Source organism: Rosa rugosa, chromosome 2, assembly GCF_958449725.1.
Source record: "Rosa rugosa chromosome 2, drRosRugo1.1, whole genome shotgun sequence".
NCBI lineage: Eukaryota > Viridiplantae > Streptophyta > Magnoliopsida > Rosales > Rosaceae > Rosa > Rosa rugosa.
Genome location: NC_084821.1, coordinates 19,001,810 through 19,016,363, shown reverse-complemented (window position 1 = coordinate 19,016,363; position 14,554 = coordinate 19,001,810). Strand labels below are relative to the sequence as shown.

Sequence of the window (14,554 nt, the reverse complement as noted above, 5' to 3'; positions counted from 1 at the left end):
TGAGTTTGTTATTTGGCGCGCACTTCAGTAAGTTAAGTAGGTTTTGATGTTCTCTGGTGCAAATCATCGAGCATGATATGTGTGAGTCCAAGGGGGAGATTGTAAGATCAAATATGGACATAACACATATCATCATAAAGTAATTGATGATTAGCTTAATATCAATCCTAGTTTAACATGGATACAAACAGTAAATCAATACTAGTGACTTAATGAAGTAGTGTATCAATTCATTAAGGATAGTAATCCATTACTTAGTCTACAAGAAAGGCTACAAGTTGTGATACATTAGGAATCTAATCGTGAAACCTAAACCGACAATGAATGCTTTAATGGGAAGCTTCTTGAGGTTTAAGTCTCATATATATACAGATGAATTGGTCCCTGATTACTACCACGACTATTGCATAAGTTCTGTCCATTGAGAAGCAAGTTGGTAAGTAACAGAAGACCACATTCAGTGATCGAGTTAAGCAGCTGCATAAGATGGAATCCATGCCAGTGATTGCTGAAGGTAAGCCTTAATCCTTTTATGATTGTTGTGCATATGTTGTGAGCATGTAATTATGGTTTTACATCAATTTCTACCCATCATCACATAGGAGATGACGACCAGAAGGAAAACGGAGAACTACCTGAGCTTTAAGCTTCTGTACGAGCGCTGATGAATTCTGAGAAATTGTCCTATGAAGTTGATTTTGGGGTATTTAGTAGTCAAAAGCTGACATGGACAATTATCAACCTTTGGATTTTGCATCAACGGATGAAAACAAAACTTAAGGACAACCAAGGAGCAATGTTAACCAAGGAGAGGATACGGATCCAACCTTCTCTGTATTGTTCCAATCTTATTTGGATGTATTGTTCCAATCATATTTAGATGTCCCCAAAGGGACGAGTTATGTCCAAAACAAGAGAATATAATGTATCGTCCTCCGTGCGATGTTGTCCCCAAAAAAGAAAAATGCGTTGTGTGGAGTTGATGGTTGTGACTTGTGAAGGAAAGCTAACCGATTTTAACAGTTCACATCATTAAGCTCTTTAAGGATTATGAAAAACCTATACATTGAATTAAATCTACTTGCTGAAAGCTTAACCGATTTTAACAATTTACATATTAATCTCTCTCAAGGATTAATACATTGATATAAATCTACTTGCTCTAAATTTTATGCATTAAAATCAATATATGACGGTAACAAAAGAGGTAAGAGACAAGGCAATGGCAGTAAGACGAGGTATTGCAGAGTGTGTATTAATCAAAGAAATCCCATCATACAAGTCACTGAACACCAACTAAACAAAGGTTCTCTTCTATTTTGTAGCATGGAAAAAAGTCTACAGAGAAGTATGAATTTCCCAATTTACATGGGAAAATAACTTTGTCACCTCTAGAAACTCTGATTCTCATTTACCTCAGTTGACAATCTACCTAAAGATGATCAACCAAGATGGAACCGCCATTCGTTCTCTTAATGGATACGGCAATTTCAACATAGATGACAATAATGATGGTGTGATCCCTTGATTCTCAATTCCGGAATATGTGAGTGAAGAAAAGTCAGAAAGGCTACATCAGCAGTATCCTGGAAAAGTATGGGTTTCTGCAGATATCTCAATCCAGCAACTGAAAATGTACATCATGCCTCCTATTGCTCCTTAAATAGCCCACGACCAATTATCATCCTTCTGATCTCACTAGTCCCTGCTCCAATCTCATAGAGTTTGGCATCTCGAAAGAGACGGCCGGTTGGGTACTCATTTACATAGCCATTACCACCTAAGCATTGTATAGCCTGCAAGGTTCAAACTAGTCAAACTTGTCAAGGCAAAATTCATGGATGTAAAGTTATCATATGTTCCTGTAAGCTGTTTTTTTCCAAATTTCAAGGATAAGGATATAAAGATCCTAGTTCCAATTATATAAACCTCTCAGCAAAATAATCCAAACAGAGATTCTGAACTTCAATATGGGGGGCATTAAAGCAATATGCAATATACAAGCTAAGTTGATTGCCTAAATGAGGTTTGCGTTTGAATAGCCAAATTACTTGGTTGCAAAAGTAGAGAGATAGAATGGAATTAGACCAGAATCTTTTACCTGCAAAGCAACCTGCGTGGCTCTTTCAGCCGTAGATAGTATAACTCCTGCACAGTCCTGAAAATTGTATCCACAGAGGTTATGGTTTGCCAAGAATTTATGTTGCCAAATGCTAAGACTGACGAAGAAGAAAACAGAATCAGAAAGCAAAAGCACCTTTGGGTCAACTCTTCCATTGTCACATTCCCTTGCAACAGAATACACATAGGCCCTGAAAATAAGGGAAGAGAGCCAGAGAGAGTTATTTCTGTAACCATGTAAACATTAGATGATAGAACAGCGCATAAAGGAATCAAAATCCTTTACCTTGAAGATTGTAAAGAAGTATACATGTCAGCAATTTTCCCCTGTAATTGTAGTCCATTAACAGCACAAGGGTTAAAGTTCACATAGAAGGAGCTAGAAAATGAGAAAGAAATTCAAGTGTGTAGACAAAACAATACACCTGTATAAGCTGAAACTCCCCAATAGGACGGCCAAACTGCTCTCGCTGTCGAACATAAGGAAGGACAACATCCATACATGCCTGCATAATACCTAGGGGCCCACCTGCTAAAACAAGCCTCTCTAAATCTAACCCTGACATCATGACATAGACTCCTGAAAGAAACAGTAATATAACAGAGTTATGGTGGTTAAAGATATTTATTTCTCAATTGAATTAGAATCATGAAAACATAGGACACTGATTCTAACAGCACTAAATGCATACGGTAAATCACCAAAAGGTCCTAAAGATGTTATCTACCTTCCCTAAACAAGAATTGTCATGGGAAGCAATAATTCCTCTTCCAAATATTAGTATTGCACGATGAGTGATGTTATAGACAAATGCGAATACATGTACGGTTGAGTTGTTAGAGTGAGACAAGAATAAGTCATTAGTCCCATTGCAACTGTCAGCTTCAAGGTAAAGTTCTGACCATCTTAATCCTAAAAACCAGCTTCAAAAGTTTAATAAGTTATAAGATGGCTAAGCAGCCAGCTTCTAACTATACAACATAACATTACTTGTTTATGTAATTAACACATGCAACATATTCCAAACAATCTCTTCTAGTCACGAAATTAGTAAAATAGTGAAGCATCACTAACCTTTTCCTTCCTGGCCAAGAACATTTTCATTCGGAACAAAGCAATTCTCAAAGACAAGCTCACATCTGGTCAGACCATTGCCACTGTTAGTAGAAAAACAAGAGAAACGAGAGGGGACGGACTGCTATATAGATAATTTCAATTAAAGCATTGCAGACGTACGTATCGCTTCCTCGCATGCCGAGTTTGTCTAATTTCTGGGCAGTACTGAATCTGCATGGAGGTATAATTGACTCGATAAACATGAAGAATTTTAAGATGTTCCTCTTTCATTTTGTTATTACATTTTTATGTTTTAATAAAATGCATAAGTCTTGGTAACAATGTAAGATAGCAATCATACCCAATAAAAGTTAGTTTAATGATTCAAAAATCCGAACTACACATATGGCCACATTTAAACTGGGTACTGTATAACCTAATTTGACATTTTTACTTATGCACATATATCACCTGTTTCAAACAGAAAATAGCTGTGTGATCATGCAATTACCCGGGCATCCCCTTCTCAATGATGAATGCTGTGATTCCCTTTGAGCCCGCATTTATGTCCGTTTTTGCATAAACAACCTGATCCATATAAATATTAGTCGCAGCAAAAAACCTGATAAATAAAAAAAATAAAAAAATAAAAAATTTATTTATAAATGCGAGTTAAATCTTATGGCAAACTTACATGCATACATACAGACAAATTTACTACCTGAGCACTATGCATCAATAATAAAAATATAAATACATGCAGATTGCAGTGTCCTTCGCTTCATTCTTTGTGACACAAACAGTATCCTAAAGATAGTGCTTTACCACCGCCGAAACAAAATCCCATATGAATATGGGTCTGACATACATTTTAAAGATTATAGGGTGACAGAAGGTTGGTTCACATCTGGTGCAGTTCAATTATGAGACATATCTTAAGAGCATTCATGGAATTCGCTTTTGGAATGCTATCTAGCACCAGATGTTTCATGATGCTAAAACTCCTCACAGTAAGTGGTAGGAAAGCTCAAACTCCTCACATTCGTTGGAAAAATATAGTGAAAGCACAAAGTACACCAAAGAGAAATAGTGTGGGTTGGTTGACTTATATTCCACATAGAATTAACTTTAAAAAAATTATATTAATGCATGTGTGTGTGTGTGTGTGTGTGTGTCTGTGTGTACATATATTAGTATTGCACATATTTACTTTATATGTATAGAGGACTGATCATGAAAATATCCCATTTCTTGGGCTATTTGATATAAACAGAAGATGCACACAGAGCAATGGTAAAGCACAGAGAGAGAGAGAAGCATATCGATATTCTAACAAATTTACCAATGTTTGAGCAACTGGTCCATTGGTGCACCACATCTTGTTCCCATTTAAGATATAACCCCCATCTGCTCGATCAGCTTTGCACTTCATGCTAACTACGTCAGAACCAGCTAGAAGGAGGGAGGGAGGGAGAGAGTGAGAGAGATCAGAATCTCAATAAATGAAAAATGAAATAATTAAAATAAATAGTACACATAACTTACAATTGGGCTCGCTCATTGCAAGAGCCCCTACATGCTCTCCACTAATAAGCTTCATATGAAAAATAGATTTTGTTAGTTAACAAGGACAAACAAATTGAAGATGAACTAATTAAGAAAGCATCTTGAACGAAAGAAAGAATATCCCATATAACAAGATACTTCATTGGTCTGGAAATAAGAGTGGAAGGAGAAGGAAGAATGGAACAATGGAAGTCAAACTACCCATGAGTTTTCTGATCAATATTTAGTTCAATAGTATCACCAAGATATGTAATGTCAGCAGTTTTGCAATTAAAAAATAAAAAAATACTGTTGACAAATGTTTGAAACCGAAACGAATAAGCTGGCAGTCCCATAATCAGGTCATGCATGTGACATGCTAGATATGCTGTTAACTTGTGATCCCTCAAGTGATCGACTCTTTTTCTCTCCTTTTCTTCTTTACATAAACAGATAGTTTGGCTGGTTCTAACTTCTAACATTTTTCCAGCTGTAAACCAGCCATCTGTACTAGAATCACTAAAGCAAATTGGGCCACAGCCCCACGCCATCCTCCCTCTCTGTCTGTCCCAATCCACAACTTGAGAACACAAATAAAAGCTATACTAAGAGGCAATGAAGTAAAAATGTATATACTACATGGGGTGCACATAATTCAAATAAAAGTAGAACCTTTGGCAAATACTTCTCTTTCTGAGTAGGATTTCCATGCCTCACCTACAAAACAAAGAATAAAAATAGAAACTTTAACAATTATAATATCTGTGCAACTATTGTCACAAATGTACTCATTTGTTTTGTTACCAATTGATTAATGCACAGGTTGGAATGGGCACCATATGATAGTCCAACAGATCCTGAAGCACGGCTTATTTCTTCCATAGCAATGCAGTGATACAAGTAGCCAAGACCCAGCCCTCCATATTCCTCTACAAGAAAACCAATTATTCAGAATTTACATCAACCAAAATAATGAATAGAACAGTGTATATTTACATCAACTCACTTGGTATTCAGTACTCAGTAGAGACTACCAACCAAACAAAGAATAAAAATTTGTATTATGTAAGAAGATGGTTGTATTCTGAGGGAAAAAAAATTGCAGATAGAGTTGGAATAAAAGTTCCATGTTCCAATTTAAAATAGGTAAGACATTCTGTACGACGAGTGAAATGAAGAAGCCAACTAATGCAACACACATAGTACATAGTGAGATCTTTTTAGGAAGATTATTTTGTCTATCTTACAGCATCTTAGATTACAAATTCACAAAACTAGAAACTTGTTACGTAAACTAGACCCTCAACAACTGAAGAGCAAACATAAGTTCATAGCATCGCATACACACCCGAAAATTGATACAGAATCTGTTAAAAAGAAAATTGCTTCTGTACATGATAAGGCAGCCAAATCACAATTGATGAAAAATGGTACCTGGGGCAGTAATTCCATGAAGATTAAACTCTCCCATGAGCTTCCATAAGTTAACCTCCTTGGGAAAATTATTAGTTTGGTCTACTTTTGAAGCATGCGGAGCAATGTGTTCTTGTGCAAACTGACCCACACTTTCCTTAAACTGCATCAAAATTCAACATTATTATAAAAAGAAATTAACAGTAAGACATACCAAATTGTCCAAATCAGTATTGACTTCTGATGCTGCAAACTTGATCGGTTCAATACAAAGAAGGCACCTTTTTTTTTTTTTTTTAATGAAATTTTGGCAAAGAAGTGAAATTTAACATAACAGAGGCTTGTGAATTTGATTTGATTGATAGAATACAGTAAGAGAGGGAGAGGGACCTGAATTTGAGTATCATCGAAGAGTAAAGCGGTGGAGAAAGAAGCCGCGCGTCTCTGATTTCTCAGAAGACTTGTAATCCCAGACCTCGCTGAAACCAGTCTTTGCATATTCACACCTTCGTTTCAGAGAGAGAGAGAGAAGATGAAGAAGAAGATGGTATGTGGCGCTAAACTGGGGAGGTTTTCGTAAGTGGCCAAGATGGAGGCTTGGTGACGTGGTCTGAGGTGATTGGTGGCGGAGAGGAAAGAGACAAGAAGTGATGGAGCCAAGCTGGAGATAATTGTACTGTTGTGATGGAATGATACTCTCTTCTTTCTATCCATTATCAAATCGATGACTCGTCCTTGAGTTGGGCGGATAACAGGGACACTTTGTTACTGACTGCCCTATAGAATGATTGTTATTACTATTTCTGTTACAAATGGGGGCCTAAAAAAGACCAAACAAAAAAAAAAAACAAAGCAAAACAAGCCTAATCATTCAGCACAGTACTAGGCCCGGCATTAGCTGTTATAAATAGGGCCGGGCACGGGCCGGGACGGGCCGGTTATATGCTGATACTGATCCCGGTACCAAAAATATTTTTCGGGACAGGACGGGACGGGCCTTAGTTTTATTTGAATATGGTACCGACGGTACCGAAATCGAACGGGATCAGATCGGGCCCGGGCCCATTTCGGGATCCCAGACTCCCTTGTTTTTTCCTATCACCTGATTCACTTAAGGATATCTGGTTTTCCAGATTTCACTCATCCCAAAATGCAAATACATATTTCTAGTAGTCCTAGCACTACAACCTACAAATCTACAATGTTGACACATTCAATTTTGTCTTAAAACAAATCAAAATGAAGCACATCTGCCATGAAAAGAAGAAAAGAAGAATGACAAGTTGACAACAATCACAACATGTCAATATCTGCACATGACAAAATATCAAGTCAAAAATCTGCAACTGATTTAATTGTAGATCCCATTCATTTCATTGATCTCAGTATGCAGCCCTGCAAGTGCAAGATCCTAACAAACTAACTCCACTAGTACCCAAATTTGAAAACAAATTAAACTGTACAAAAAATGCAGTTATGCACTAAAACAATAGAACCTGCAAATTTGACACACTTGCACAGTTGCACTATTTCACAATCTAATATGAGTAATATCAAATTATCAACTAATCAACACTTCAACACAATGAAAGACCAAGCAAATCAGAAACGAATCAACTCAAAGTTCTGCAGAAGTGCAAATCAAAACAAAACTCTCCAGAACTGCAGATAACAATGCAGAACTGCAGAACTCAAAGTCTAAAACACAACAACACAAGTACACAACAGTGACAACACAACCATTACCAATTCTGTAGAGGGTTTAAAATCAATAACAACAACATAGATTATGAAACAAGTCGAAAGTTTAAAGTCTTAAGTCTTAACAGAAATACACGAAGTCAAAACATTTGAAGTCTTAAAACATAATTCATCAAACTCACAAGGTGCAAACTGAACTAGTCAATAGAAATAGGAATCGAAGAATTGGTTGAAATTGGTCAGTTTAGGAGAAAGTGTAAGAATGGGGTAAGAGATGAGATTGGGGATTTCGGAGAAGAGAAGAAGTGAAGAATGACAAAAAGAGAAAATGGATGAATTGGGGATGGATTCGGAGAAGAGAAGAAATGAAGAATGGAAGAAGAGAAAATGGATGAATTGGGGATGGATTCGGAGAAGAGAAGAACAGAAGAAAAGAATAGGGAATTAGGGATTGGGTCGAATGGATGAATGGTCGATATGGTCAATAGTTCATAGTTAATATCGAGATCGTGTGCATTCAGTCCTACATGAAACCATTCGTAGGACTAATCAGATGTAGCCACGTCATCAAACGGGACGGGACGGGATTAAACGGGACCGTTAGGGTCGGAACCAGTACCGGGCCCGATTTCTCAGAACGGGACAGTTCGGGTCGGGACCTACATTTTTCAAAATTCATCCCGTACTGTCCCGCCAATTTTCAGGCCGGGATCGGGACGGGACCGGGATATCGGTTTCAGGTGCCCAGCCCTAGTTATAAACATGGATAATATCATCAAGATCCTCAAGAATGGCTCTTTAGAACCATGCACTAGAGGGAAATGGTTTAGTCTATGCCATACTCATGATAGATATTATTTTTTAGCTAAACAAGTCGGGTATCATGTTGCATTCTCGAAAAATGTGCTTCAGAGAAAGGGATTGAAATTCTGAATTAGACTCTTACAACAAGAAAGTATGGAAACCAAGAGGATGAAAATCAATACTACAATCCTGCATTAGCTTTGCCAAATCAGATTCGATCTCCAACTTATCAATACCACAATCCATAACTTGCTTAAGACCATAGTATAGTCATGAAGATCCAGCATCAAGGAGAACCCCAATACCAAGGCTAATTTGAAAACCTTTCACCCAATCTCCTTCAAAATTTCTAATAATTAATACCACAACCACTAATTTTACCAGAATATCCATTTCTAGTGCTATCAACATTGATTTTATAAGCACCAAAATGAGGTTTGAACCAGTTGAGCAAGTTCAGGCAGTAAATTCCTATTCACCATAAGTAGCTCCACTCCAATCTTTTGCAGTCGTATTAATAATCACATCAAGCAATCAACGATAAGAACATTTTTGCACCAAAGACAAACTTGTTCCTCCACTTCCAAATTAACTAGCAAGCTATGAAATTATTATTTTGACACTGAAGCTTCATTTTAGAGAAATAAAATCCATACTCATATTATATTCTACACTTACTACACCTTCTAATTTTAATGTATTTTAAGGCTCGGCATTTTAGCCCGAAAGCCCGATCCGGCCCATACAATCCGGGCCCAAATTCTTTTTGTTTGCAAAACGATCCGTCCCGGGCTGAAGTATACAAAAAATGGTTCGGGCCCGAGCCTTTTTTTTCACACAAAGAAAGCCTGTCAGGCCCAAATTGTTAACAGTCTCAATAAGAATACGAGTATAGTCATGAAGATCCAGCATCGAGGACTCAGCCCTTAGTAGTCGTATTCTTCAGTCTCTTATTCGAGACTGAGTCCTCGACTTCTATGACCAGCTCCAGAACCAAATCGGCAGATGCTTAGGATTTTGGCGAAGAGAGGAGCTTCAGCTTCATGGAGGCCAGTGAGCGCAGTACAGATAAGGAGAGATTACAGCCTCGGAGTGCTTCCTAATGGAGTTGATCAGAATTCCGAGGCCTTTTCTTGGAATTCTAAGGCCATGGACCTCTTAATCTCCAACCTCCAATCCAACATCCATAATCTCTCTCTTTCTTACTGTATCTCTCTTGCTATGAATGTGTTTATACATATATTAAGGCTTTCTAGTAATTGATTTTGTGTTTATGCGAGGAAGGTCCTCGATGGAGGAGGACCTGTAGCTGTGATTTTGATTTAATTCACTTTTCATCAAATAGCTTTGAATCATGCACTGAATTTTCAGGCTACGAATCAATTGAATCGGATTAGTTCCATGATTTTAGGTGTTTGATTAATTTGGATACTGTACAACGTCTACAAAGCCCAGTGTCACCATCTTCTTCAGCTAATTTAGCTACCAAGAAATACCCTTTTTTGAAATTTGATTAAATTTTTCCTCTTTTCCAACCGTTCAACATTTCTTTGATTGATAATCATGGTTAATTGCTTTTTGTTGGAAAAGAGAGGGAAATTTAATCAAATTTCAGAAAAGGGTATTTCTTGGTCGATCATTTTATTCCAATGAATAGTTTTTGAATTGTTGATTATTCTACTGGGCATTTAGATATAGGTAATTTAATTCACTTTAAGGCCCCGTTTGGTTCGCAGGAATGTCAAAATTGGAAAATGATTTATTTTCCTTTCCAGATGGATATGGAATGGAATATGTTTTAGTATTTCCATGTGAGTGTTTGGAATATTACTAGAAATTAAATTTTGGAATTAATTTTTCATTTCTATTGTAGTGTTTGGTAAGTCATAAGAATGGAATATGAAATTATAATTTTCAATAACGCCCTTTTACTAATTAAAGTACATCAATTTATAAGGAATATTGGTGGGGAATATAAATTTTTAGAGGGATAATTAATGTAATTTTGCCTTTGACAGTGGGAAATGGAAATAGAATACCACCCCCTGACTAGGTAATTCTATTCAGGCTTTATGAGGGAGTCAATTTCTAGTCAAATCTTATTTTTTATTTCCTTTCCAATCTTTAATTACAACCAAACGGAACATCTGAATGGAAAATGAAATTAATTCCCATTTCATACCATGATTTCCTGCCATCCAAACGGGGCCTAAGTGTTATTATAGTTTTGAAATTTCTATCATAGTTTGGATATGTACAATATCTTCAAAGCCCAGTGTCACCCTCTTCTTCGATGTAGCTACTAAGAAAGTTCACACACACAGCTATAGACAACGAGAATATATTTATCAAATTAGTTTTTACTTTTTTTATTTTTTTTTAGAATGAAGGGTTGGTGCAACTGCTTTCAAGTTTTGATTAATGAAACTACCGAATGCAAGGGGGGACATTGAGCCTAAACCCCTGATTACAACAATCATCCAGAGAACGTCCCAAAATAATATCAGGAGTCTTTACAAAATACATGTATTCTAACAAGCACCAATTAGCAAAGAGTGTTTTTTACTGGCTATTCTATTTTCTTTGACATAGCGGTGACATAGCGAAAGATAACTCGATTACAACGGAGCATAATTACCATAATCACAGCTTTTCTACTATGTTGTTGTCGGAGAATAAAACTGACGACACTTAATTTCATCCTGTCACTAGGAAGTTACGACCATTTAACAATGGATCGTCACCTCGCTAGGCCAGACAAGACACTTAGAGTGCACGCATAAGCATTCAGCTCGACTAGTCCTACACGATACATGCAATGACTTATTACACACCAAATGCTCAACAACACTAACCCACTAAAATAACTAAAACTAAAAACAGAAAAATAAGCAACCTAGCCCACGTAGGGCCTAAAAGGAGGGCTCAAGCCCAAGCCTCAATCCAAGAAATAAGGGAAACACACATTGCTAGCCAAGCCTGGCCCAATCCAGCAACGGCCATTACTAATAAACAACCACTCGCGCTGCCCAGCCAGATTTGCTAGACCACCACTAACATCATGCTGCCATCCCCCTCATGCCACAAATCTGCACTGCCCTTGCTAATTAGATCCTTCCCCATATCAGACCCAAGAGGTCCAAGCCAAGTCAGATCGATCTGATTAGATCCAAGTCACGCCGCCACGACCACCCCACCACTTAGCATCCTCCGAACTCACGCCAACAAGCCACTTCGCCAACCAGGCCAACGATGAAAAAACCAAAACTTGACAACCGCCGTGATCTCCGTCTTTTTCACCTCGCAAACTGCCACCGAAAACTCCTTATCTGGATAAGGACGTCAACTGAGGACTCTGGCACACTCCAGATGCATACGGGAGCACCAAGGCTAGTTCAACGATGGCAAGGAAAAACTCGCTTTTCCTCTCAGGGCACATGGTAGCCCGTTCTCTCATAACTAACGAATTCAACATATGATTAGATTTTCTTTTTAATCAAATTAGCTTACTCTTGTAGTTTTGTAGCTTGTCATTTTCACATCCAACATTGAAGCTACATATTTTTAATAAATCTCGTATTGTTTTTGAATTTACTCTTTGGGTGGATTTGATCTAACGGTAGTCGTATATATACACTGAGGAGAAAGCACAGGCTTGAAAGCTTAGTATGGACGATGGAGGATCATGCACATGGAATGTATTATGAAGTTGTTGGTTCGAACCTGTATTATGTCAATTTTGAGATAATTTTGGAAATGAAGCTGATTGGGCAATGCCACATTATTGCCATGTCATCTGAAAAGGGCTCTAACTAATCTACATTTTTTTTTTTTTTTGAATCAAACCCAAAACGGGTGCCAATATATATATTCATCGCAAACCATAATAGACCGTTACATACCCTTCCGCAGTAGACAAGAAGATAGTGGTAGTACCAACTCATTAGACAAATAAATATGTAGACATAGCGAAAATCCTCCTTTGGTACTACTCCAGAGGCCCTAGAGAGGTAATAGAGTGCACAAAAATGCTTAGCTTCCTAATACAAGGAAATTATTGTAAATAGATAATCTAAAAACGTAGGGATGGGCCTAGGGCAAAACACCCCAGCCCAAATTAGAAAGCCCTAGAGGTCTTAGAGAAGAGGCCCAACTCAAGGCCCAACCAGAAATGGTTGACCTAAGTCCGGACACTATCTCCATCAGCCATTTGCCGCCTGTACATGCCGGTGCAGTTCCTCCGCACGACCTCCACCATGAAACCAGAGTCCCGCCGCCGAGCTCTGCCAAGAGACAAACTAACGCCGCCACAAGCCATCGTCGAAGCCACTCAGACACGAGCCTCCCACGAGCCCACTCTGCCGATTCAGCACCGCTCACCGCCGCCAAGAAACTTCAAAAGCCGCGTCACCGCTGGATCTGGAAGACCTCCATGAGTGCATCGTCCCCGTACAGAAAAAGAACATCCATTCCCAGAGATGCCGCCCGAAACCTTCCGCCAACCAACCTGCCAATACCTCGAGCCAAAGCCTCTCTCCTGACCTCCTAAGCACTAGCATTCAAGAACTCGTCCGGCAGCGACTCGTTAGTGGCAAGACGAACCCAAATCAACCTCAAGCCGCCACCGGACGAGTAGAAATTTCTTCAAACCCTAGACCAAGAGATCCGGGTTTTTTGGAGCTCTAGAGAGGAATCCAACTAATCTACATCAACAAGTTAACAGTTTGATTTAATATAAAACTAACTAATAAACTTATTAGATTAAAATTGAGAGGGGTGTTATATTGATGAAATTAAAAGAGCAAGGACTGAAGTGATTAATTTAATCCTTAAAGGTCAGGATAATTACCAATATTTAGTCCTTATGTTTAATTCTAGTAAAAAAAAAAAAATCTAGTCATTGCTATTCCTTGTTGAAGCTCCCTCAAACGTACACTAAAATCCAAAAACTTTCATGTTTCCTCCCTCTTGATGTTGATTGTTGATGAAATGGCGGTTCTGGCACTATTGCTTGCGTTGGCTAATGGCAAAGACCCGGTGAATCTCGGCTCATCCAAGGGTACAAGTCTCAGGCGCCCTCAGTCTTTCTCGTTCGGAAAACTTCTCATTATTCGAGCCTACACTAAGGTTTCTCTAAGGACATGTTCCGGCTCGCATGGCGTCTCTCCGACAAGTATTGTATCCAAAAATATTGACCGATACCTGTTTTCTTTCACTGAATTGTCTGACCAAGCTCATGTATTGAAGGGAGGACCTTGGGGCTTCGAGCATCACTGGTGATTCTAGCACTGTATGATGATGTTGATCTGATCGAGTCCATGCCGCTGAACACGCTGGGGTTTTGGATACGAGCCGGTGGCATTACTCTAGCGTTTCAAATTGACCAATACATTGGGTAAGTTGGAAGTTATCTGAGAAAATTTGTTGACAAGGATGAGGGTGAGCTCTTTGCTAGTTGTGATCATATTCGAGTGGAGGTTGACATCTCTCAACCTATTATTTTCAAGCAAAGCTTCATTGTGGATGATGGGGTAGTCCTGCATTTGGATTTTTCTTCAAAAATCTGGTTGGCCGCTGTCGGTTGTGAGGCCTTCTCATGTATGTTGGGCTTTCATGTTTTGGGTCGCCTCTACTTGCGGAGCTGGAAGATCGCTTGGTAAGGTGCAATGTAATCTCAGTTAAACATTGACCAGGCTGCAATTCCGACAACCTTGCTCTAATGGGCCCAAATCCCATCTATTGTGTCAACAACGTACATTGGTGTCGACGTCTTTGGGTAGTTACAGTTTCTCTATTCCCAAGTCACTAAAGCTTGTTGTGATTCAGGAGATAGAGGCCGAGAGCTTTGTGAAGACCAATTTGATTGGACAACGACGACCGAGAGAGGAGATGCTTAAGTCATCTCCCAAGCAG

At 38.5% G+C, this 14,554-nt stretch overlaps 1 protein-coding gene across 2 annotated transcripts in view; it reads right to left on the bottom strand.

The window, feature by feature from the left end:
• Positions 1-1,223: 1,223 nt before the first annotated feature.
• Positions 1,224-14,554, bottom strand: part of LOC133731871 (isovaleryl-CoA dehydrogenase, mitochondrial) — a 70,144-nt gene continuing 56,813 nt past the window's right edge. Inside the window, exons 2-15 of one of the 2 annotated variants that reach the window (XM_062159306.1) lie at positions 6,527-6,666; positions 6,158-6,299; positions 5,528-5,652; positions 5,396-5,440; positions 4,724-4,772; positions 4,521-4,630; positions 3,690-3,766; positions 3,359-3,409; positions 3,197-3,261; positions 2,547-2,701; positions 2,408-2,448; positions 2,258-2,312; positions 2,102-2,158; positions 1,224-1,796 (exon numbers count right to left, since the gene is read on the bottom strand). In XM_062159306.1, the coding sequence (XP_062015290.1) occupies positions 1,650-1,796; positions 2,102-2,158; positions 2,258-2,312; positions 2,408-2,448; positions 2,547-2,701; positions 3,197-3,261; positions 3,359-3,409; positions 3,690-3,766; positions 4,521-4,630; positions 4,724-4,772; positions 5,396-5,440; positions 5,528-5,652; positions 6,158-6,299; positions 6,527-6,634 (1,227 nt within the window). In that variant the 5' untranslated portion in view covers positions 6,635-6,666 and the 3' untranslated portion in view covers positions 1,224-1,649. Of the gene's footprint in view, positions 1,797-2,101; positions 2,159-2,257; positions 2,313-2,407; positions 2,449-2,546; positions 2,702-3,196; positions 3,262-3,358; positions 3,410-3,689; positions 3,767-4,520; positions 4,631-4,723; positions 4,773-5,395; positions 5,441-5,527; positions 5,653-6,157; positions 6,300-6,526; positions 6,789-14,554 lie in introns of those variants that run through there. The other variant, XM_062159305.1, reaches the window with a different exon arrangement.